This window comes from Typopeltis vanoorti, chromosome 2 (genome assembly GCF_054136105.1).
Source record: "Typopeltis vanoorti isolate ZY-2024b chromosome 2, IOZ_Tvanoo_1.0, whole genome shotgun sequence".
In the NCBI taxonomy this organism is placed as follows: domain Eukaryota; kingdom Metazoa; phylum Arthropoda; class Arachnida; order Uropygi; family Thelyphonidae; genus Typopeltis; species Typopeltis vanoorti.
In genome coordinates this window covers 82,794,839-82,818,537 of record NC_143550.1, presented here as the reverse complement: position 1 = coordinate 82,818,537, position 23,699 = coordinate 82,794,839, and the positions used below count along the sequence as shown (strand labels likewise).

Below are 23,699 nucleotides of genomic sequence, written 5' to 3'. Positions count from 1 at the left end.
AAATAAACTTTCAACACCGAAGATGTACTATTATTTTTAGTACGAAATATCTGTCTTTTTACTAATTAAAGATTTCACTGTGGTTTTTATGTGTTACTTTATTATTTAATTACTATGCCACAATTCCACTAAAAATCAGCAACTTTATAAAGTTAGTTGCTCCTATTAAACAGTAGCTTTCATGTTTTCCCTAGGTGAACATATGAATGAAAGAAATACAATTTGTCAAGTGAATCATGAGGATCTTCACAGGAATGCTAAGAAGTATTCCAACTATTTGGTTTCTACCACTTTCACCATCTTTCTTCCTGCCTTATGCCAAGAAGCTAGAGTTACTAGAAAATACACCAGCATAATGAACACTTAATCACATTTGCATTCTATGCTTCTTATTCATTAAAGTTGTAGATGTACTTCTGGAAATAGGTATTGAGAAGTAGTGTTATATTTCAAGCTTGATTGCTCAAACTATATTATTCCCAACACATATCCAACTTATATGTTAGTCAATCATGGAATAAGATAACACCTTATTACATATAATTTTTACTTTGGTTAATTAGAATATTTTAGATTAGTATCTGTGATTGTGCATTGATTTAGAGATTAACATGTGTAAAGTGGCTCTAGTATATAAAAAAAATTAAACTATTTACTGTAAACGCGCGCGCACGCACACACACACACACATAAATATATATATATATATAGTTACATTACACACATATATATATATATATATAAAAATTCTGTATGTTAAGTATCTCTCTCTCAGGAGATTTGACATTCCTATTCTCTATGGAACTACAATTAGTAAATCCAATATTCCATATATCTAACTTTCATATTCTTATTAAATACAGAGAATAACTATATGCCATTCTAGAATTACTCTGAGCTCAAAGAAAATTTCATTCTCTGATTCTCAGTTCAATTCAGTTCTAAGGAAATAGCATTAAACCATACAAAACAAACTCAACATAGAATTCAGCTAAACGTTCTGTGGTTTCACTTGACCATGTGGAAATTTCCTTTGTAGTGTTTATTTTACTGTTTTTGCTCATTTATCTCTCAAATTCCTTAGAATGCATTCAGAATTAAAAGGCCTCACTTAACTAATAAACACTGCTTGAAAAGAAGTCAACAGACACCATGGAATCAAGAACAAATGCCTACCTTATAAGATGTAGGCCTCCTTTCACTGCAATGACTGCAGCAATCTTATGGGGCATACTTACTACAAGCATATGAGAGCAGTCAATGGGAATTTTGGATCATTCTTCCTGTAGGCATGTGATGTGGACATCCTGTGACATCACCCGATACTCCAGTTCATCAAACAGATGTTCAGTAGGGTTGAAATCAGGGCTCACTCGAGTGTGGCAACATTCATGTCTACAAACTGTACAGTTACAGCAGCCTTAAATGACATGGTGCGTTGTCTTGCTGAAAGAGACAATGGTCATTTCCGTAGAAATGCCACAGGGTAGGAAGCATTGCATTGTTCAGAATGTTCAGATACTTCTCAGAGTTCGTGGTTTCACAGACAGAGTTCTGATGCCAAACAAAGAAAAACAGGACTGTATACCATCACCCTGCCATCTCTGAATTTCATAGTTGCGGTTATGCACTCTGGTAAAAGACATTCACTAGCCATCACCACAACCATACCCAACCATATGCTCTGTACAGGTTGTAGCACTATTTGCCATCCCATAACACAGCTTTCCAAGCTTTCACATCCCACTGCACATGCTCTTTTGCACTACTGAAGATGATGCTGTATGCAAAGGCGTAGCTAGGCAGGGGCGGTCCGCCACGGACCTCCCCCTCTGCTTTTGTAGTTAATTCTAAAAAAACAGTCGAACTCATTTCCAAATATTGTAATACTACTGCGAATTTTCCTCACAATTGCTGTAAGTGTTGCTAGTTGTGAGAGGAGTTTTTCTAAATAAAATAGATTAAGAATTACCTACATTATTATGAAATAGACTTCGCCAATGTCATCGATTTTGCTAACAGAAAAACAAGAAAAATAACATTTTAGAATGTCGAAATTAAAGTTTTACTTCAAAAATAAACATAGTGTTTTAATTTATTTCCCTATATGTCGTTTTGACTTTTTGTGGTATTTTTGATGTGTATTGAGAGGGACGGCAAACTCAGGGATCGCCCCAGGTGGCAAAAGTTCTAGCTACACCACTGGCTGTATATTGGTTCAGGTATTGTGCTTCTTGCATATTGCAGGTCTTAACATGAAAACCCATGTTATGAGCATTGGTTGTATTCCTCCAATTTATACCGGCTACAAACACGTGACTTGTTACATAGCAGAATGCACCTTGCCAATGGGGGTGTCCATTGACTTATTTCAAAGAAGTGTACATACATATGTCTATATGTTTCTTTCAGTAAGCAGGTTTCCTTAATACATCTTTTCTTCATTTTTTGCTGAAATAGATGAAGAATAATCACTGAAAAATTAGGAATATATTAAATGAGTGGTTCCAAATGCACTTCCAATAAAAGGAACTTTAATTATATATTGGGTTTTATCATTTATCCAAGTGTAAGCAAGCAAAGTTTGCGCCTGAAGTACTTTCAGGACTGGCTGGGGAAACTCATGGTAAAATGTTGTATAAGTTCTCATCACTTGCCTTAGTATCTCCTATAATGCAAAATACATCTCCTTGCAGACATGTATAATGCTATGCATTAAGGGAAAGGTCACTACCCAGACTGGTTTCAACATAAAGGTAGAAACCGGTCTTGGTTCAGGTCTGAGGATTAGATTGTTATGTCACATTTAAGTCTTCTTTTATATCACTACTATTTTATCACATAGGGGTTCCAATAATACTAAGGTATACAGTTGCATTAATAAATGCAAACATGCAAAAAAAAAAAAATCTGGTTGTGAAATTCACTCTCAGTATATATAACATTGTAAAAAATTAACATTAGTAAAACATTTGTGAGATTTTTACAGTAGAATCATTTGTCATCATACAGATTGCATAAACTAATTCTTCATGGCAAATTCTCATGGAAAACTGCAGGGCTTTGAACTAAGAAAGCCTTGTTTGCTGTATATCAATATATCCTATCCTTCTCGTCTGTCCTAGGATGGGTTGAGTCCCCTCCTAATGAGGGGTTACTGATGTATTAATGCAGCTGTTTGCCACTCCTCTGCTGCATCCCCTAAGGGATATTCATGACTGTAATCCGTGTGTGTTCACGGGGCCAGTTTGCCTGCTTGTGGGATGAAAAACCCCAGGATAAACTGGAGGAAAAAAACCTGCTGTCCATGCCCGAGACCGGCTAACTTGGCTATGGCTAAGGAAGATCCTTGAGCTCCTCACGTCATCAACTGGAATCGAACCTAGGGCACTCCTTCCCCAGGCATATGGTTGAGAAGCCCATAGCCACTAGGCTAACCGTGCAGACTATTATTATTATTATTGTTGTTGTTCCAGGAAACTCCAAGGAGTCGACAGACTCATCGAGGGAGGCCCTAACATCATGTCTGGAACGACTATTTAACATTCACACGGTATCTATCATATCTTGCCTTGAACTCATTCACGGTCGTAGCACCCACAACAGACTCTGGAAGCTTATTCCACTCATTCACCACTCTCCAAGTAAAAAACCTAGCTCTAACACCCTTGTCAACCACGCTCTTGCCCAGCTTCCATGCATGGTCTCTAGTCCTCCCACCACCAGTCATATTTTCAAAAATATCTTCTGGATCAATCTTATAAAAACCCTTCAGTAATTTGAATGTCTCAATCATATCACCCCTCCTTCGCCTATCGTCCAATTTCTGCAACCCACAAATCTTCAACCTATTCTCATAAGGTTCATTCCACAGACCTGCTATCATCTTGGTCACTCGTCTCTGGACCCTCTCCACTTCCTCCCCATCACGAAGAAACCCTGGTGCCCATAGCTGGGCACAGAAGTCCAGATGGGGTCTTATCAAGGCTCGATACAGAGGAACAACAACTTGTTTGTCTCTGCATGTTAAAGTATTTTTCAGAAGCCAAGTGATTTGGTGAGCTGTTTTAGTCACTTTTGCAATGTGCCCCCTAAACTTCAACTCCCCATCCACCAGCACTCCCAAATCCCTGGCCTCATCAATCTCCTGGAGTACAGTTCCACCAATGTGATATACTGCTGCTATTCTTTTCACCCCAAAGTGCATAACCTTACACTTTGCCACATTAAACTGACATCCATTTTTCCTAGCCCAGTCCTCCAAACTATCCAAATCATCCTGTAAACTTTTGACATCCTGTGCACTCACAATTGCTCTACCCAACTTTGCATCATCAGCAAACAAGTGAACACTTCCTCTCAAATCCTTTCCAATATCATTGATGAACAAATTGAAAAGCAGTGGTCCAAGAACAGAGCCCTGCGGCACTCCACTAGTCACAAGACGTCTTTTTGACTCCACTCCTGAATAAACCACTCTCTGGTATCTCTCCTTCAACCACCCTCCTATCCATCTCACCAAACCTATATCCATCCCCATCTGCTCCAGTTTACCGATTAGGGTTCTATGTGGTATCCTATCAAAGCCCTTGGCAAGGTCCAGTAGTATTACTGTAAACCCACTACCCCTATCCAGTTCAGCCGTCACTGTGTTATAAAACGTGAGCAAGTTACTGAGGCATGATCTACCCTTCACAAAACCATGTTGTCCCCCATACAATATCCCATTTTCATCTATCCAATCCTGTATTCTTTTCTTGAGTAATTTCTCTAAGACCTTGACAATGATTCCTGATATGCTAATCGGTCGGTAATTTACAACAGCAGTCTTGGAACCACCTTTATGCAGTGGAACTATTTTCCCCTCCTTCCACCTGCTCGGGACTAACCCAGACCCGAGACTCAAGTTAAACAAAATGGTCAAGGGTACTGACAATTCTTTAGCTGCTTCTCGTACTACACGAGCTGGTATACCATCCAATCCCACAGATGTATTGACATTGAGGTTATGCAATAGACTACTCACCTCCACTTCATTCACCACAATTCGCGTATAATCTACTGGTTTATTCGTTTCTGCAATGTCACCACCTGTATGATATATTCTTGCAAAGTGCTCACTCAGTAACTCAACTATCTCAACTGATTCAGTTACCTCCCTACCATCGGCATTCTTTAAAATCATTCTGCCATGTACATATTTCCTTTTACTTGCTACATATCTAAAAAACTGTTTAGGATTCTCTTTAGCCTGCATGGCCAACGTTCTTTCGTAATCCTTTTTTTCTTTTCTTACATACTTGTCACCCTTCTGGCCTGCGCTTTATACCGTTCATGTGCCTGCCGGTCACCTTTCTCCTTAAATTCCCTCCATAGTTGTTTCTTTTTTTGCAGCTCAAGCTTAATGGTGTTATTCATCCATTTAACCCCTACTTGATTTATTATTCGGACTCTAGGTATACAGTCAGCCATTGCTTCATGCAAGCACTTCTTAACTACCTCCCATGCACTATCAACTTCTAGTCCTTGCAGTTGTACATGCCATGGCACTGAGCCAATCAAACTCCTAAACTTGTCATACTTTCCAGCCCAATAATTCCACATTTTCAATTAAGAATTTTCAATTCTTAATTGAAAATTCTACACCTTTAGCCACCTCCCAAGTCAAGACCCTATGATCACTCTCACCGATTGGTGGCAATGTGGTCATATTTGTTACAGCCAAATCCTCAGATGTAATTACTAGGTCAAGCACTCTCTGACCCCTAGTATTTTCCATTACATGCTGTCGCAGATAGTTATCCCTTAATAACCGCATAAAATCCAATTCCTTCCTCCCGTGTGTCCTCTCCTCACTCCAATCAATGCGACCATAGTTGAAATCTCCCATAATAATCACCCTCCTTCCACTCATTTCTTCTATTTGCTTGTGCATACTATCACCACCATCTTTTCCATCACCTGGTCTATAGCAGCACCCAATTGTATATTTAGTTCTGCTAGCCACAATCTCACACCAAATGGCCTCAAATGTGCTCTTTTCTCTATCCTGCAATTTAACTTCTATTCTCCTTGGCTGTAGCTCATCAGCTATCATCAACAATACTCCTCCCCTCATTTTATTCTCTTTGTCATTCCTGAACACACTATACCCATCACATTCAATCCCACTAGCTATATCATCTACAGTCAGCCATGTTTCACTAATACCAATAACCTGTGGCCTGGAAGTGCCAACCATGCCCAAAAACTCTTCCTTCTTGTTCCTAATACTCCTAGTATTAGTGTACATGAATTTAAGACCCCCATTAGCTGCAACCCTGCCTTGATGCCTTATATTAACTATCCCACTGTGGTTTGTTGTCCTTATTTGCTCTAGCATATTATATTCATTCTTACATTCAACTGCCTCCCTAAGGACTGTATATCTATCCCCCCCCCTTAACAAATCTAGTTTCCCTGAATTTGCACATCCACTACATTCAGCAACACTTTCTCAAGTCTTCTTACACCGTAACCATTCAAATGCAAGCCATCCATCTTATATAGATCCTTTCGCCCATCAAACTCACTCCATACGTCCACAAATTCCACACCACTCGTCATACATAACCCACGCATAAAGTCATTCGCAATTATGGCCCTCCTTTTAAACATTTCACTGTCATACCGTGGCAAAAGACTAATCATTCTAACTCTCTCACTCTTTTCTTTTGCTACCTCAAACAATTCATTCAGGTCTTCTATCATTTCCATTTTATCTCCTTTCAAATCATTCATACCTGCCACAACAATCATTTCTTTCACCCTTTCCTTTTGCTCTCTAATAGACTCAGTTACATCCTTTATGGTCGCACCAGGTTGGTACGATTTTGTCAAATCCTCTACTAACACACCTCGTACTAACGAGTCTCCATACAGCACTCTATCCTTCATTTTGTTCATGTTCACATTTATACACCTATTTTTCCTGTCATACCTTTTATTATTGGTTGGTTCATTCAGTCGACTTTTGTTCATGCACTCTAGCTGCTGTTTTGCCCTTTCTATCGCACCATTCAACAACGCGATCTCATTCAATGCATCTATCTCATCTTTTTTATTCTCTGAGAAACCATTAATACTATCATTCACACTTTCTACATTCACACTCTCATAATTCTCATGTACAACCTTGCCGTTTCTTCATTCTGAAGTTTGACAAAAATATCACACTCACGATCTGAAATACACTTCAATTCCTCATTCTCCCTACATTTTCTACACACATTCAATCCTTTATTATCATCTATCCGCTCTCCGCAAAGCGTACATTTCACAGCTAGTACACTGACTCATTTCTTTTATACTACCTTTCTTTGATAAAGATGGCAAACCCTCATTACTGGCCGCCATTTTCCTTCGTACAGGTGCCATAATTATTGCAACGTGTTTTATCAAATAATAAGTTATAACCCACCAAAAACACACAAACAGACGCACTAAAATACGCAAGGCAAACAAAACTACGCAATATTAAGTAATTTTATCAACGATAACTGAAAATAATACTTATCTTATCAGGAGCTTGCACGAACACTACACACTATGATATAACCTCGAACTGCCTATGATATAATTCTAACTATTAGTATGTAGTTAAGTAGTATGTAACATCTCTTATTGGATATGTTCAACTTCATTACATGTATTGTTGCTCCAGACCCATTCTGTCTGTGTGGCATATAGCAGTGGTTCATGCTGTGGCTGGTTCTTTTCATTTGTAATTCTCAGGTGGATTGGTGAGATTAGCCGAATAGGTGATTCATTTGAAAAAAACTTTCCAGATGAATCACCTGTTGCAGATACACTTTTTAAACTTTTTTAAAAAAGAACTTTGCTTCCAAACCTCAGCTACCACTCAACACTGTAATAAACCTGTCTTCCCTTACCCTGAAGAAGACAGCCACAACTTTGCCCTAGCAGCAAAAAAAAAACCTTCTGAAGAAATAATGAAACAGGTAGGACGTGGTATCTGCAACCTTCCCAACCATATTGTCAACAATATCAGACTGGATGTAGCCGTTGTTCTTATCAAACTAAACCACCAAAAAGTAACCTATCAAAAGAAGAATTAAAAGCTTTACAAGAAATGAAAAACACCAGCAAAATAATAATTACTAAAGTGGATGAGGAAAATGTTACTGTGATTCACAACCAAACTGACTACACAGGTAAGCTTACCTCTTTACTGTTAGATTGGTGTACCTGCCTCCCTATAGAGTATAATCTCACCAGCTCCCAAATCAGAACACTCCATAAGCAGAATGTGTCATTACATCCCATTGTAGATGGCATTGATTCCTCCACATACAAATTAGCTAAAGTGCTCGTACATTATACTGGCAACATACCTTCACACAAAAAACTCAGTCCACTTTAAAGCCGGTATAGAAAACCTCTCACTCCAACACACTGACATAATGGTCAGTTTGATGTTTCCTCCTTATTCACAAATGTCCCACTCAAAGATACCTTAGATCTCATCCTAGCCAAATTTTCTCCTGATATCTCAGCCCTATTTCAGTTCACCATGAACTTACGCTGTTTCGTTTGGCAAGGAAAATTCTCCAAACAGATACAGAGGACAGCCATGGGTTCTCCACTCTCCCCAGCCCTCACGAACTTCTTTATGGAGACCTTTGAAGAAAAAGCCTTAAACTCAGCCCCACAAAAGCCCACTGTTTGGCTATGCTACATGGATGATGTGTTCACTATTTGGTCACATGGATTGGATACACTCCACAACTTCTTAACACACTTAAACGATAAATACCCCAGAATCCAGTTCACCTTGGAAAAGGAAAACAACAGTCTCCCTTTCCTAGAAACTGATTACATGCCAGCCTGATGGATCCCTGGCTTTCTCTGTTTACTGAAAACCAACCCATACAGGTAGATACATTCACCAGCAGTCACCCCACACAACAATATGGAATTATAAAAACCCTATATTATTATTATTCGTGACACCTCCAAGGAGTTCGAAGCCTCATCGCGGGAGGACACGTACTGTACAACTCTCCGTCTCCATTACTACACAGAACCTCTACTACCAATCACCTACCTCAGTGGTATTCAACCTTTTTTACTATGCGAGCTACTTTTCTATAAAAAGTTATTTGGCGATCTACTCTCTTATAGAGATCACGTTCTCCCAACCTGATATCTGATTATGCACAAATAAACAACTAACAAAAAATACACAACTAAAACTTTATTTATGTATTTAAAAATTTATTTATCACTTTTAATTATTTTAATACAACAAAAATAACCAAATATATTGGAATAAATTATTTATTTCTCTATTTTGGAAAACCAAAGTTAGAAAAAACAACAGATTAATTACAAACTCACAAGTTACAGGAATGCTGGTTGATTAAAAAAAAAAAAAAAGTTAATGTGAAATTTGGCATTGTTTGGCCCTCGCAATATTTTCATAGTCAAGTTGATATGAAGAAGTAGCCAATCGCAGACAATCATCCAAATGATCATTTGTAATTAGGTTTCTTAATTGATTTTTTATGACAGTCATATTTGAAAAAGCTGATTCTGACAAGTATGTCAATTCGAAACACGACAGAATTTTTTCATGCAATATCAGTTAACATTGGGAATTTTTTATGTGCATACTTCCAAATGACTTCATTGTTTATTAATTTTAAATGTAAACTATTCTGAATGTTTATTATCTCAAGTTCTACCTCAGCTTGGTTTATATCAAACAGCCCACTAATTTTATTTGAAATTTCTGTGATGTTCAAGTTTTCTTGAAATGGATTATTGATAAAAGATACAATCATTTCAGTTTTATTAAAATCTTTAAATCTTGAATTTATTTCTTCCTCAACTAATTCTATTTCATGAATAAATTCTTTAAAATCATAGCGAAGTATTTCTTGATTTTGTTCAAAAAATGTTAATAAATATGTTAGATGTCTAAATTCGCAGTCATTTATATTTTTCTTTAATAAAAGTAAGAATTGTTGGAAAGTTTTTATTGAACTTAACATGTCAATTAAATTTTTATCTCTACCTTGTAACTCTAAATTTAAATTGCTTAATTTCGTACAGAAATCTACTAAAAATTATAAGTGTAACAACCATCTCTTATCACTCAATTGTGGATAAATATATCTCCTTTTCATCAAGAAAAATTTTTATATCGTTAATTAATATAAGAAATCTTTCTAAAAATTGACTTCTACTGAGCCAGTGAACATTATTGTACAACAGAAATTCCTTATCATCATCTGCCTGTAATTTAAATAACTGCCATTGCAGGGCTTTTCCCCGAACAGAATTTACAATTTTAAATGTAATATCCAAAACATCTTTTGTGTTTAATCTTTTACTACACAGTACGTGTTGGTGAATAATACAGTGGTACAATAAAAAATCAGGATATTTGTCATCGTTTTTACATAATGAAATGAAGCCTAATTTATTACCTATCATTGCAGGAGCACTATCAGTAGTAATAGACACTTTTTATATATTTATAAAAAGTAGAAGTTTGTGTTGTTTCACAAATCCATCAAATGCTGAAAAAATGTCTTATCCCCTAGTCCTTCCAAAAATGTATAATTTTCAAAAGGTCTTCTTTACTTGAATAATCTTGAAATACCATGCGAATAAATACCATTAACTGAGCAATATCAGTGAAGTTGTTTGATTCATCAAATTATAATGAAAATGCAACACTGGTGAATGTCTGACATTAACCTGGCCTGGAAACTTTTCTCCGGCAGGAACTCTTCCTTTCGGCAATTTGAAACCTTGTCTGCGGCCTAGAAGTAGTCTCTCTCTCTCTAGCAACGTCTCGAACCGAGAAGCTCCTTTCTGGAAGCGGGAAACTCCTCTCTCAAGCAACATGGATCCGGGCAGTCTCTCTCTGACGGTGACTCTGGACCGGGCGGCAATTCTGGAACCGGGACTCCTTCTGCTTGCTTCAGTCCCTTTTTATTAGGCCTCCTCTGAGACCTCCCATGAAGTTTGGCAACCCCAAAAGAATCGGTATGAGTCTTTCATCTTACATTTCAAGTTTGGCACGCCTTTTGTTCTCCTCCACTTTCTTTTGATTATAAGTTGCCGGCCATCGGAAAGTTGTTTGAACTCTTTCTGACTGACTTCGGAGATGTTTACACGTAGAGCCTGCAAGCCTTTCTCATACACACAAGTTTCAATAACAATCTTTCTAATGCCGCCATGTACAGCTTCGGCGACAAAAGCATTGCCTTTGTTTTTAACACTCTACCATATTCTTATTAAAGCAGTATATACAGTTAGCTTCAAAAGAGTTATTTACAAAAACATCTAATACAAACTATACCGAGACAAACAAAGTTTATTTTTTTACAATATTCACATGGGACTTAACCTAAGTAAAAAATCGATGTAATGTGCTTTGGAATATTTAATATTTAAGCTACAATCGAGTTTTTACACTTTGCTTATAATCGTATTCACTCGACTCGCTGTTTGACTTCAACTGATCCAAATTAATTCATTTACTTGGACTTATAAGAAAATTACTGATTTGACAATTTTAAAGAAAAATAAATAAACAATAGCAATACACTTAAAGCAAATTAAAAATAATACAAAATAATGATAAATAAAATATTATGTTTTCAGTTTTAATTAAATTTGTAAGGAGGAATACACAAGAGATCGACCAAAAATTGCTCCGCGAACGACGGGTTGAACACCCCTGACCTACATCAATGCCATCTACTGCCCACAACCAACACCACCACAGCTAGTATTTCTTTGTCTGTAAATTGCGTGCGTTCTGAAGGGCCGATTTGTCTATATGCGGGTTGAAAAACCTGAGTTTCCAGGAGAAAAAACCCTGCTGCCTCCGTATGAGATCGGCTAACTCACCTTCAATTGAAAAAGTCCATATAAAGATTCCTCCCATCATGATGAGAATCGAACTTAGGCCTTTTCTAATCGAAGGGCGCAACGTACCGTCATTCTTCCAATTGCACTACGGAAACGCTTAAATATTTTTATTTAATTTAGCTAATTCATATGAGTTAAGAAAACATATAAACTATGAAACATAACAGGGCAAAATTAATCTGTTCAGATAGCAATATCCTAACTGCTTAAATTAACCATATCCTTAACACCTTCTTAGCCGATGGTTACAACCTCCCAAAAAATTCAGAAAATATTAAACCCAGTTAACCACAACCCCCCCCTTTCATAATAGAGATTACGCTAAATCTATCGCCATTCCTTATATCCGGAAAAGCTAACAAAAATCCTAAGAAAATATGACCTAACTACCTGTTACAAACCGTACGAAATTAGTATTCCTTATCTGCTCCACCAAAGACCACCCACTTTCCCTAGACCTACCTGGAGTATACCAGGTCCCTTGCAGTTGGACATTTGCGGATATCTTGATATTAGCTGTCCTGCCTTACAGCAGGGTAGCTAATATCAGGATATCTGAACACAAAGACTACGTCCAGTTTCACCAATACAGCCATGCAGGATTTGCTGACCATGCACTAGATACCCACCACAGAATACACTGGAAGAAAGCCACTGTACTAAACTGCAGCAATTATAAGTATGAAAGATTATTCCTGGAATCAGCCTCAGCTCTAAAAAAAAACTTCCAAACCTCAACAAATTTGGGTGCATGAGACTGCCCCAAATTTGGGAAGCTTGCATCCTAAGAACATCAGCTCTAACAGCCAAGACAACCCAATTTAGCCTGCTAGGGGGCACCTTTAGGACTCTAGGATTTGAAGCCAGCCACTCTAAAAGTGTTTTATATAAATAAGACAAAATGTTACTTTTGAATGCATGCACATTGTTGCAAAATATACTTTAAAAACAAATATTATAGAGTTGGAATTGACTAATTCTAAATAATGCACACATATTCAATATACATTACCCTAATAGTTCAACCTGCTTCAGATTTTGAAATAAGTTTATCTGTAATCTGCTTTGATTCATTAATGATCTTTATTATCATTAAGTACAGGTAACCCTCGTATAACACGGATGTTAGGTTCCACAGAAATGCTGTGTTATATAAATCGCGTTATGCGAGACTCAGATCACATAGAAAAAGTAGGTTATGTTCCGAATTTGTTTTTTTTTTTTAAATTATATAAACAACAATGACATATGCAACAAAAAATATTTTTATTTAATTCAGCTAATTCATATGAGTTAAGAAAACATAAACTATAAAATACATAGTATAGACTTATAAAAATACAAATTGTATGTAAACTTCATTGCACATAATGCATAAATCTTTTAGGCCCAATAAAAAGTGCATATTTTAATCGTCATCACTGTTTTCAAAACGAACATTCCGTAAATGCTCTTTATTTACGAGTGGCCGGACGTCGTCATCACTTGAAATCTCTTGGACATCATTTGTAATTCTCATTGCATATTTCGGCTGGTTTAGTAATCAAGAAGTCAGTAATAAGACCTTGCTTATGACTATGCTGCAGTTTTTTTATCAAGTTCATAATATGGAGCTAAACAAATATCCAACTCTTTCGTGAATTTTCCGGAGTGCTCCATTGAGGGATCATTATCCGTAAAATAACTTCCTGACTTTCTTGCCAAGTCCAATCCTTCTGCTAATTTCTTTAAACTGAATTCTTTAACGGATTCATCACAATCAGAATCTTCGGCAGAACTTTCCCCATCATTTGGTTCGACGTGATCTATTAATTGTACCAGTTCCTCCTCATTTAAATCTATTTCTCCATCAATTAATTCAATAATTTCGTTTTCAACCATGTCGCAAAAGCCCTCTAAGTGGCAATTATTATAAAAATAAAATTTTTACATAAAAAAGCATTAGATATTGTATGTAACTGACTGAAAAATAAAGTGCTCAGCTTGAGATTAACAAACTTATGATTTTTAATGCACTTTCCTGGCAGAAAACGAAGACAATTTTCAACAATAAATAATTTATACGGTAAACGATTGATGTACATGCATGCTAAAGGTTATTTCTCCTAATATAAAATTGCTACTTATAACTACATGTGCAATACGGGCAGACGCAAATTTAACGAAGATAAAATTTGATTTTCAATTCACAGGGTAAAAAAATATATGAAAAAATAAAGGGTTACTACAATTTGTAGACCCCGTTATATCGAAACTGCGTTGTATAAGTACCCCGTTGTACGAGGGTTACCTGTATATTACCAGATCAAAATAAATGGAGGCATAATTATATTTATTTTATGGTTATTTCTTTCAGAATATGGCAGAAAAAAAGTCAGAAACTAAAGGAAAAAGTTGGAGGCGAGAACGAGAGGAAAGAGGACGAAGGCAATTATTACCACAAAAAGAATTTCAGTTTACCCACCCAGAAATGCAATATAGCATATCTGATGTAAAAGAGCAAGGAGGTGAATACTGTGAAGATCAGAGTAATAGCGATGATCAGGATATTCCTCAAGATGGTATGGATTGCTTTTTATTCATGTTTATAGTAATTGTTTGTGCATTAATCATTCATCTTTCCTTATGAATGAAATAAATTAAACACATTTTATGCTTTATATCCATGTTATTTCAATGGCATATGAATATAATTTCAATTCATTCAGATACACAGTTTGCATCCATGTTTTGCTTGATTTGCATGCACATCACAGCTGGTAGGATGGGTACTGATTCGTTTTAGTGATTTAATGGTGATGTACAAGATATTTCTAGTTAACATAACATCAGAATTTATTTTTCTCCTTCTCAACATTTGGTTATCTGTCATGCATATTACTAAATGTGATTTTATTTAAGTTAAGGGGTATTGCATCCCATATTGTTTCTTAGCCGAATAAGAAATTCAAAGAGTTTCATGCCGAGTATAGAAACTATATAAAGTTCAGCGATTCCAAGCATAAGTGAATACCTGGATAGCAGCACCTGACCCATTTGATAGTGCAAACTGAGGCAACTCATAGAAAGGGTGGAGCAAGCTCCAATCACTAACTGCTCCACCCTTTCTATGAGTTGCCTCAGTTTGCACTATCAAATGGGTCAGGTGCTGCTCCAGGTATTTGCTTATGCTTGGAATCGTCAAACTTTATATAGTTTCTATATTCGGCATGAAACTCTTTGGGTTTCTTATTCGGCTAAGAAACAATATGGGATACAATATCCCTTAACTTAAATAAGTTCATGTCACCGAATTGAAGCCATTGGCTCTTCATATAATTAGTAATTACTAAATGTGATTTTTCTATGTCAGAGATCACGTATATTAGAGGAAACTGGTTTTAATATGAATTAGGTATTATCTGATGCTTTTTAAACTTGGTGGCAATTAGTTCCCTATTATTCAACTGTGATTTCCTGCTTGCCATCTCATTGCATTACTTACACAAATCAAAGAAATAGTGTTTGCTTTATTTAGAAGTTACTCATTGATATTAGTTAAAGGAAAGATGATCAAACATGGCAGATATTTAAACAAATTTTGAATTTCAGGGAAAATTAATTAAATGTTTTGTTTGTTGGCTAAACAAAAGTGATGTTAAGAGCATCCTTTTTTTAGAGTCCCTGGTGGACATAAAACCTTGTTACCAGTCTACATTGCATAAAGTTAGCATCATTGCAGTATGCACAGGTCTCTACAGCAGACAACACAAAATGTTGGTAGCATGTAGTTTTTTTTTTTTTTTTTTTACATGGGAAAATGTATATTCTGTTAGAGGAAAACACTTTAATAATAAATAGTGCCGAAATAAAAGGACTTATACACCACATCACGTGATGTATTTTATTCTTAGACCCTTCTTTCCCTCTTTAAATCCTGACAAGTAAGCTTATATGGCAATATAAGAAAATAAGCAAGCTTTATAATTTAATGCCTTGATTTATTTATTTAGAGGCTCTGTTTTATGATTGCTAACTTTGGACTAAGATTCTCAATGAAACATATTCATGGAAAATTTTTAACAAGATCATTACAGAAAAGGATAAATAATGCCAGGAAATATTGGGAAGCATCCAGCATAAGAAGGAATGCAAAATACTAACATCCACATTCTTCAAGTGTCATCCCCTAGAAGGAGGTTGGCAACCATGGCACAGAACTTTTTTCTTTCTTTTGCTGCTCTGGAACATTTATGGTAATTTAAGCCAGTCCAGTCCTTAATGTCTTCAAACCACATTCTCCTTGGTCTACTTCTCCCTCTTTTTCCATCCAGTTTCCCTTCTAATATTAATTACTGAATGTCTTTTTGTCTAGTTAGATGTCCAAAATATTTAAGTTTTCATTCGTTAATTATTTTCATTAATGTTCTTTTCATTTTTGCTTTCTTTAAAAACATCTTTGTTTTTCATTTTCTCTGTCCATGATATTTTTAACATTTTTCTGATGGTACTAATTTTTTCTCTTCTTCTTTATTTAGAGTCCAAGTTTCACTGTTGTAGAGAACATTGCCCAGATATAATATTTTATTAATATTTTTCTTGTGTCTATGTTAATGTCTCTGGATATTAGAACAGTTTTCATATCAATAAAGGCTTTCCTTGCTATCCCTGTTCTTCTTTTATTACTTTAAGGGAATTTCCTGTCTGTAAATGTTTGTCCCAAATATGTAAAAGACCGAACCTGTTCAAGTTTCTTTTGGTTAACAGTTATGTTTAGTTTCTTTTTTATTGGTTCTTTTGATATAATCATGCACTTTGTTTTCTTTTAAGTTAATAATTAATCCCATGTCTAAGCTTCTGTTGTAAGTTTCTATGAACAAGTTTTGAAGATCAGATTCAACTATAAGGACTGTCATCTGCATACCTGAAGTTGAAGTTCCTACCCCTGAATTTTACACCTTCAATTCTGCAATATCTTTATAAAAACTTGCTCACTATATATATATATATATATATATATATATATATTATACAGTAAGGGTGATAAGATACATCCTTGTCTTACTCCTTTTTTTTTATTTCAAAGTTGTCAGAATATGCATTTTTATATCTTATTGAGGCCATTTGATTCCAGTATATATTTGTAATTATACGTAGATCTTTTCCTTTTAACCCATTATTCTGTAGGATTTGTATTAATTTCTTGCGATCTATTGAATCAAATGCTTTCGTGTAATCAATAAAACAAAGATATATGCTTTTCTGGTTATCAAGGCTTCTTTCACATAATGTTTTCAAATTGAAAATTCCTTCCTTGTACCTTTTTGTCTTTTTGAAAACCTGATTGAGTGTCTTCTATTTCTATTAACAAAGTGCCTTTTATTCTTTCTAGGATTTTCTCAGTAGTAATTTTGTAACATGGCTTGTTAAATTTATTTGTCTATATTCTGAACATTCAAAAGTTCTTGGAATTTTGGGAATAGTGACAAAGATGGATTTCCTTATGGACTTTACAACCGTGTTATAAATAATTCTTTTAATATCCCAATGTTTTGATCTTCATATTAAGATCATAATCTGGAGCATATACAAATATACAGGACAAGCTAAGTTACAATACATACAGTAAGCTAAAGAAACAATGAATTGATCACAAGTTATTCTACTGGCATGACCTCTAGTGAAAAAAAAAAATAATTATTTATAAACTACATCAAGCTAAATTCTATTTATGATAACATGAATAAACATTCTTTCTTACAGATAGTTTTCTTTCAGTAACAATGATGTCCTATTTTTAGCTTTACAATTGTTATTTTTTTATTTAGAATCCTGGATTTTCTACAGTCCTGTTTATAATTGCTCTTAGAGAGGAAGGTTCCATGGGTCGAATATATGCCTTCCATATGTTTGGGATTGTTAGACCATCATTATTGTTCAGATTGGGGTGGTTGGTAATAATCTCACAGGTTTCCCTTAAATTTGCGTCCATACCATGTTTTGGTGTGATGTAGACAACTAGTGCTTTTCCAGTCAATTCTATGTACACCTGAACACCTTATATGTAAAAAATCTACTCCTCACCAACCCCTCTTCACCACATTCTTACATAACTTCCAAGGATGGCCTCTGGTTCGTTCCCTCTCACCTTTTACTCTTTTTATAATGCCTTCTGAATTGATCCAATACAATCCTCTCTCTAACTTCAACATATGTCATATGACCTATTTATCTCCTATCCACCAAACTCTGCAATCCACATTTCTTCAACCTTTCTCCACAGCCAACATTCCAAAGTCCTGATATTGTCTCTGGACTCTCTTCCATTCTTTCCACATCACATTGAAAACCAGATAACCATATCTGAACACAGTAGTCCAAGTATGGTATGACCAGTGCTTTATACAGTGGCACAGCCACTTCCTTATTCCTACATCTTAGAGTACTAACATTCTTATCATAGTGACACTACAATGTGCAGTTTTTGCAACACTTGCGGTAAGTCCTCTAAACTTCAGTCTGCTGTCAACCATCACTCCCAAATCCTGAATCTCATCTGCTTACTGCAGTACAGCACTGTCAGTATAGTATAGTTTTATATTCCTGCACTCCAAATGTAGCACCTTGCACTTATTAATATTAAAACTACGATCTCAATCCTTTGTCCAAGTCAAATCTATTCAGATATTCCTGAAGGGAATTAACATCAGCAGTGTTACTTATAATTTTCCCCAACTTTGCATTATCAGCATGATATATCATTTACAAAAAAGTTAAAGAGCAGGAGCCCAAGAACATAGCCCTGGGGCATGCCGCTGGTTACCCTCCTTTTTTGAGACACTGCTGCATTATACACAACTTGCTGGTATCACAGCAAGTGATACCAGCTTGGATCCATCTAACCAGTATTTGTTCCCATCCTCTGAAACTTATACACCAAATTATCATGGTGTATAAGTAATCTATCAAATGCTTTTGCAAAGTACAAAAATATCACTGTATATGATTATCCCTTATCTATCACACTCGTTACCTTATCATAAAATACAAGTAAATCGCTAAAACAGGACTTTACAAATTCACGCTGACCATCATAAAAAATGATATGTCCATCAACCCAATTCTGTATTCTGTTCCTAACCCATTTCTCCAACACTTTGACTACAACTGCAGTTATACAGACTGGAAATTGGAATAATTGGAAACTTCTGTCTTAGAACCATACTATTTTTGCCTTCTTTCCACTCTTTAGGAACTCTACCCAATACAAGACTTTCATTTAACAACTAGGTCAAGTACATAACTAACTGTCATGCACATTCTTTAAGAATATGTGGGGATATGTCATCCATTTCCACAGTTATTAACATCTAACCCAGTCTACACCTGATTCTTTCGCTTCTAATTCTGCTAATACTTGCCTCTCTTCTATATATTGTGCAGCATTTGTATACATTAATGCTTTCCTTCTTTTCATATTCAAATAAATTTAATGAATTAGACATAGCAAGAATAGTTTACTAATAAACTTACAGCTAATATTTCTCTAGTGTCACACTAGCTTTATTAGACTATATTGGGCAAAATAAATAATTATAAGTTTTTGAATCATGTAAGCATTTACATTTAGACAGAAGTGATAGCTGTTGATAATTAATGAATTAGTGACAAATTAAATTTATTTGAACTTAATTACTGTTACCCTAACCGTATTGCCTAATGCCATGCACCTTGTCTCACACCTATGTTTCACACTTTTCAAAAACAAGAAACACATAGAACCAGCCTTCGCATTATTCTTATGTTATATCATGTCATTTGGTTTGGTGATTTGTGTTATTGCTCTAATCTCATAGTTGACTTTCCAAGTGTATGAAGAGCAAATACTTAGACAAGCAACAGAACTGTTTTTTGTCTAATACTTTGCTGCTCTATTGTTTTCATTGTTAGAAACTTATGCTTTTACAATTTTTTTAACAGTATTGTAGTTATTTTCTTGTCAGATTCTGATTACATTTGAGATATAAATTCAGTTTGACAAATATATATCTTTTGTATTGTAGATGAAAGCCTAAGAGACTGTAATATTACACTTGATGGATCTTTAGCAGATAGATTACTTCCTGAAGGTGAAGAAAGAGTTTCAGAACCGAAGGTAAATAATGCTTATTTTTACTGTTTCAATTTTATATTCTGACTGTGTTATGCAAATATCATGCATGACATAACCATATTAAAGAAAGATGATGGTACCCTGTGTGTATATATGTGTGTGTGATGACTTTGTTTAAAAAAAATAGCAAGTCTGCTGTTCTTTTACTTACTTTTAACTGGATCCTTCACAGAAGACCTTTATTTTAGAATGATTTTATATATAAAACACTTTTTTAGGTGTGTTTGGTGAAATATGTAAGCCTATTAACTTTATCTATTGTTGGATGGATTTTATTATTGTTAGATTTATTTGGCTGAATGGATTTTATTCAGGTTAAGTAATATTCTTTTTTTGTGGCTCTCATGCCCAAAAGGTTTATTTGTAAACCTATAGTATATTCCTACCATGGGTGGACTAAAGGATTTTTCCTCCTTATTTTTTTTAAATTTAAATTTTATTTTTTCACATCATCTGGAAACCCTATTCTAGAGACCAAACACGGAACTTTTTCAAACCACTTCTGGCCTCCAATAAGCAGGCACTAGGCAATGAAATTCATCTCTCACCTTAAGACAATCACAAACATCCATATACCCGCAATAGAATCTAAACCTGCAGCCTGTTGGATCATTTGTAGCAGCAGAATTTTTGCAACTGCAGAAACCCACTTCATTCTACCTGGAAGGGGTATAATAAATTGGGAATTATGATTCCTTTCATAAATATTGTTCTGTTATTTCATTTTGGCCACATTCAGACCTTTTTTTTTTATTGGAAAATTTGGCAAAAAAAAAAAAAAAAAGTAATAATTTTGTGATTCTAGCTAAATGAAAGTTAATGAGATTTGATATTTAGGAGCTCTGCTAAAGTTTAATAGAGCTCCTAAATATCATATCAGTTTAAATTTCTTTAAGAATATTTTAGCAGCAAAGTCAAAACAACATGGTCCTATAGTACATAAACCAATGTAAGCCTAATTGTTATAATGATTGAAAACACTATAAAAGAAAATTTTTACTAACCACTTCTTTTTATGATTGTGTCCAACAATTTGCTTACTTGTTTTTTTGTTCCATTGTATGTTTTAATATTTTTTGTTTAAGATATGCTACAGCTCATTTTTAAACTTCTGTTTTAAACATATTGTTCTAGTAACAAATGAAACTAATTAAATTAATTTCTTTGTTGCTGGTAGTCTTATACAGTAAACCCCCCCCCCCCCCGAGTTACATAAGTAATGCGTTCTGTAAACGTTTACGTAACTTGAATTTTACGTAAGTCGAATTTGTAAATTGCTTAAGTGTAACTTCGCAAGAAACTGCGATATTTATTATTATATGTATGTATATATGCAGATATGTACAGTATATTATTTACACAGTATTATTTTATAAATGAAACATCATGCAGCAGTATTTACTCGGATATAAACTATAAAAGTATGAAAAATATATAAAAGAATATAAAAACAAACTGAAATAACACTTTTCAAATAAAAAAATGTCTTGTGACAGCTAATTTAGCTCTGTAGTGGGAGAGTTGGTGCTGGTGGTGGATGGTTGTGAAGAGAAATGCTGTTCTCTGACAACTTCTACCCATCTCGATGTTGAAGGCTGAGTGTAGTCAGGATCGTCTGAGTTGTCACCTTGACATTGTTGTGAGCAGCATCTCACAAACATGTCTAGAGTAGATTGTGTGGTCACACGCTTTTTGTCATCGTAGATGGCCTTGTAGCTAGACATATCAGAATGGATACGACGGCTAACATTCTCGAACCACTCGGTGTTCAGATCCATCGATTCTAATTTTGCTAGCGCCATGTCTATCAGGTTAAAAGCCTTAGCTAGTCCCTTGGTTGTAAATTTCTTAACATCTGGAGTTGGTGGTTCAATCGGCATAATATTTTCTTCAGAATTTCGGAATGCCTCCAACTGAATAAGGTCATCATTAGTAAGCTCTTCATCGTGACTCAAAAGAAGCTCGTTAACATCAATGTTATCCGCTTCCAGCTCTAATTGCTCTGCCAGTTGCACACGCGTCTCCGTCGCTTGCTGTAATTCTTGTGTCAACTCAACAACCATATCAGTCATTGTCTGCTCTCCTTCCTTTAAACGATTTTGCACCATTTCTGGGCAGAGTTTCTTCCACATAGCGTTCATTGTTGTCCGCTTGACTTCATCCCATGCCACCCCGATATTTTTGATAGCGTCAAGGATATTATAATTCTTCCAGAAATCATGTAGAATAATGACCTCACCACTATCAATGGCCTTGATTGCTTGGGAAAACATACGCTGCAGATAGTAGGCTTTGAAAGTCGCAATAGCGCCTTGATCCATAGGTTGCAACAGTGCGGTGGTTCTAGGAGGCAGGTAAACAACTTTTACGTCAGAATGAAAGTTATCCAACTCTTCCGGGTGGCTGGGGGCATTGTCCAGGAGAAGAAGCACTTTAAACAGGATTCCAATCTTGGCACAATATTCCTTCACCTGGGAAATGAACTGGTTATTGAACCAGTCTGCGAACAGCACACGCGTAACCCAAGCCTTAGTATTGGATTTCCAGATTACGGGCAGCCTACTTGGGTCAATGTTCTTAAAGGCCTGTGGTCTCTGGGAATAGTACACTGTAAGCGGTTTAAGTTTCGAGTCCCCTGAAGTGTTGCCGCCAATCATAACAGTAATCCGATCTTTTGCTACCTTGAATCCAGGCATAGATTTTTACTCTTTTGCAATAAATGTCCGTATTTGCATCCTCTTCCAAAACAGAGCTGTTTCGTCAACATTAAATATTTGCTCAGGCAAATATTCCCCCTCCTCAATTATTTCTGCCAGAAGTTCGGGAAATTTACTTGCCGCGTCTGTATCTGCACACTTGCTGCCTCACCCGTGACTTTGATGCTGTGTAGATTTGTATGCTTCTTGAATCATTCGAACTGTCCAGCACTAGCTTTAAATGCACTCTCAGTGTCCATGATGCCGGCTTTCTCTTGTAAATCTTTATGTAAAGATCTAGCCTTCTCCTGGATAATCAGAAAACTCAACGGTATCTGCTTCTGTGTCAGATCCTCAATCCAGTGAGACAACAATTTCTCCATCTCTGAAATTGGGCCCAGCCTCTTCTTATTAATGATTGTGCCCTTCAACGTTACCGCACCTTTCATGCTTTCAACAATGCGAACTTTATCCTTCACTATCGTATTCGCTTTCGAAATAGGTTGATTTATATCCCAAGCTATTGTTGATATAATTTTTCCCATCTTCATAAATACGAATTATTTTCAACTTTTCTTCTAAAGTAATTGCAGACCTTTTGTTTTTTAGATTTATTACCAGCGCATTTAGTTTTGCATTTCGAATCCATTTTAAGGGTAAATAAACAACGAACACTAATGGTGATAAACAAGTGACTAAACTAACCACGGGAGGCATGGACTACTAACGAGTCGGTGAAAGGAGGAATTGTTTATGGAGTCCTTATTTCTAATTGGTAAGTTTCAGTTTGAATGTTACGGCTTTTGCGCAATTGCCCTCTGCTGCTCTCGGCATTTACCGGTAACCTGTCACTACCTGTTACTATTCGTTACATTTGTTGTGAATGCAGAGTCTAGTTAACA

General features: G+C 35.7%; 1 protein-coding gene across 8 annotated transcripts in view; it reads left to right on the top strand.

The window, feature by feature from the left end:
* Positions 1 to 23,699, top strand: part of Upf2 (UPF2 regulator of nonsense mediated mRNA decay) — a 705,876-nt gene that overhangs the window by 17,730 nt on the left and 664,447 nt on the right. For 7 of the 8 annotated variants that reach the window (XR_016550243.1, XR_016550244.1, XR_016550245.1 and 4 more), the window contains exons 3-4: positions 14,306 to 14,510; positions 19,992 to 20,083. Coding sequence is in view for 5 of the 8 variants with exons in the window: in XM_090412106.1 (XP_090268232.1) it covers positions 14,306 to 14,510; positions 19,992 to 20,083 (297 nt within the window). In the remaining 3 variants the exon portion in view is untranslated. Of the gene's footprint in view, positions 1 to 10,831; positions 11,059 to 14,305; positions 14,511 to 19,991; positions 20,084 to 23,699 lie in introns of those variants that run through there. The other variant, XM_090412124.1, reaches the window with a different exon arrangement.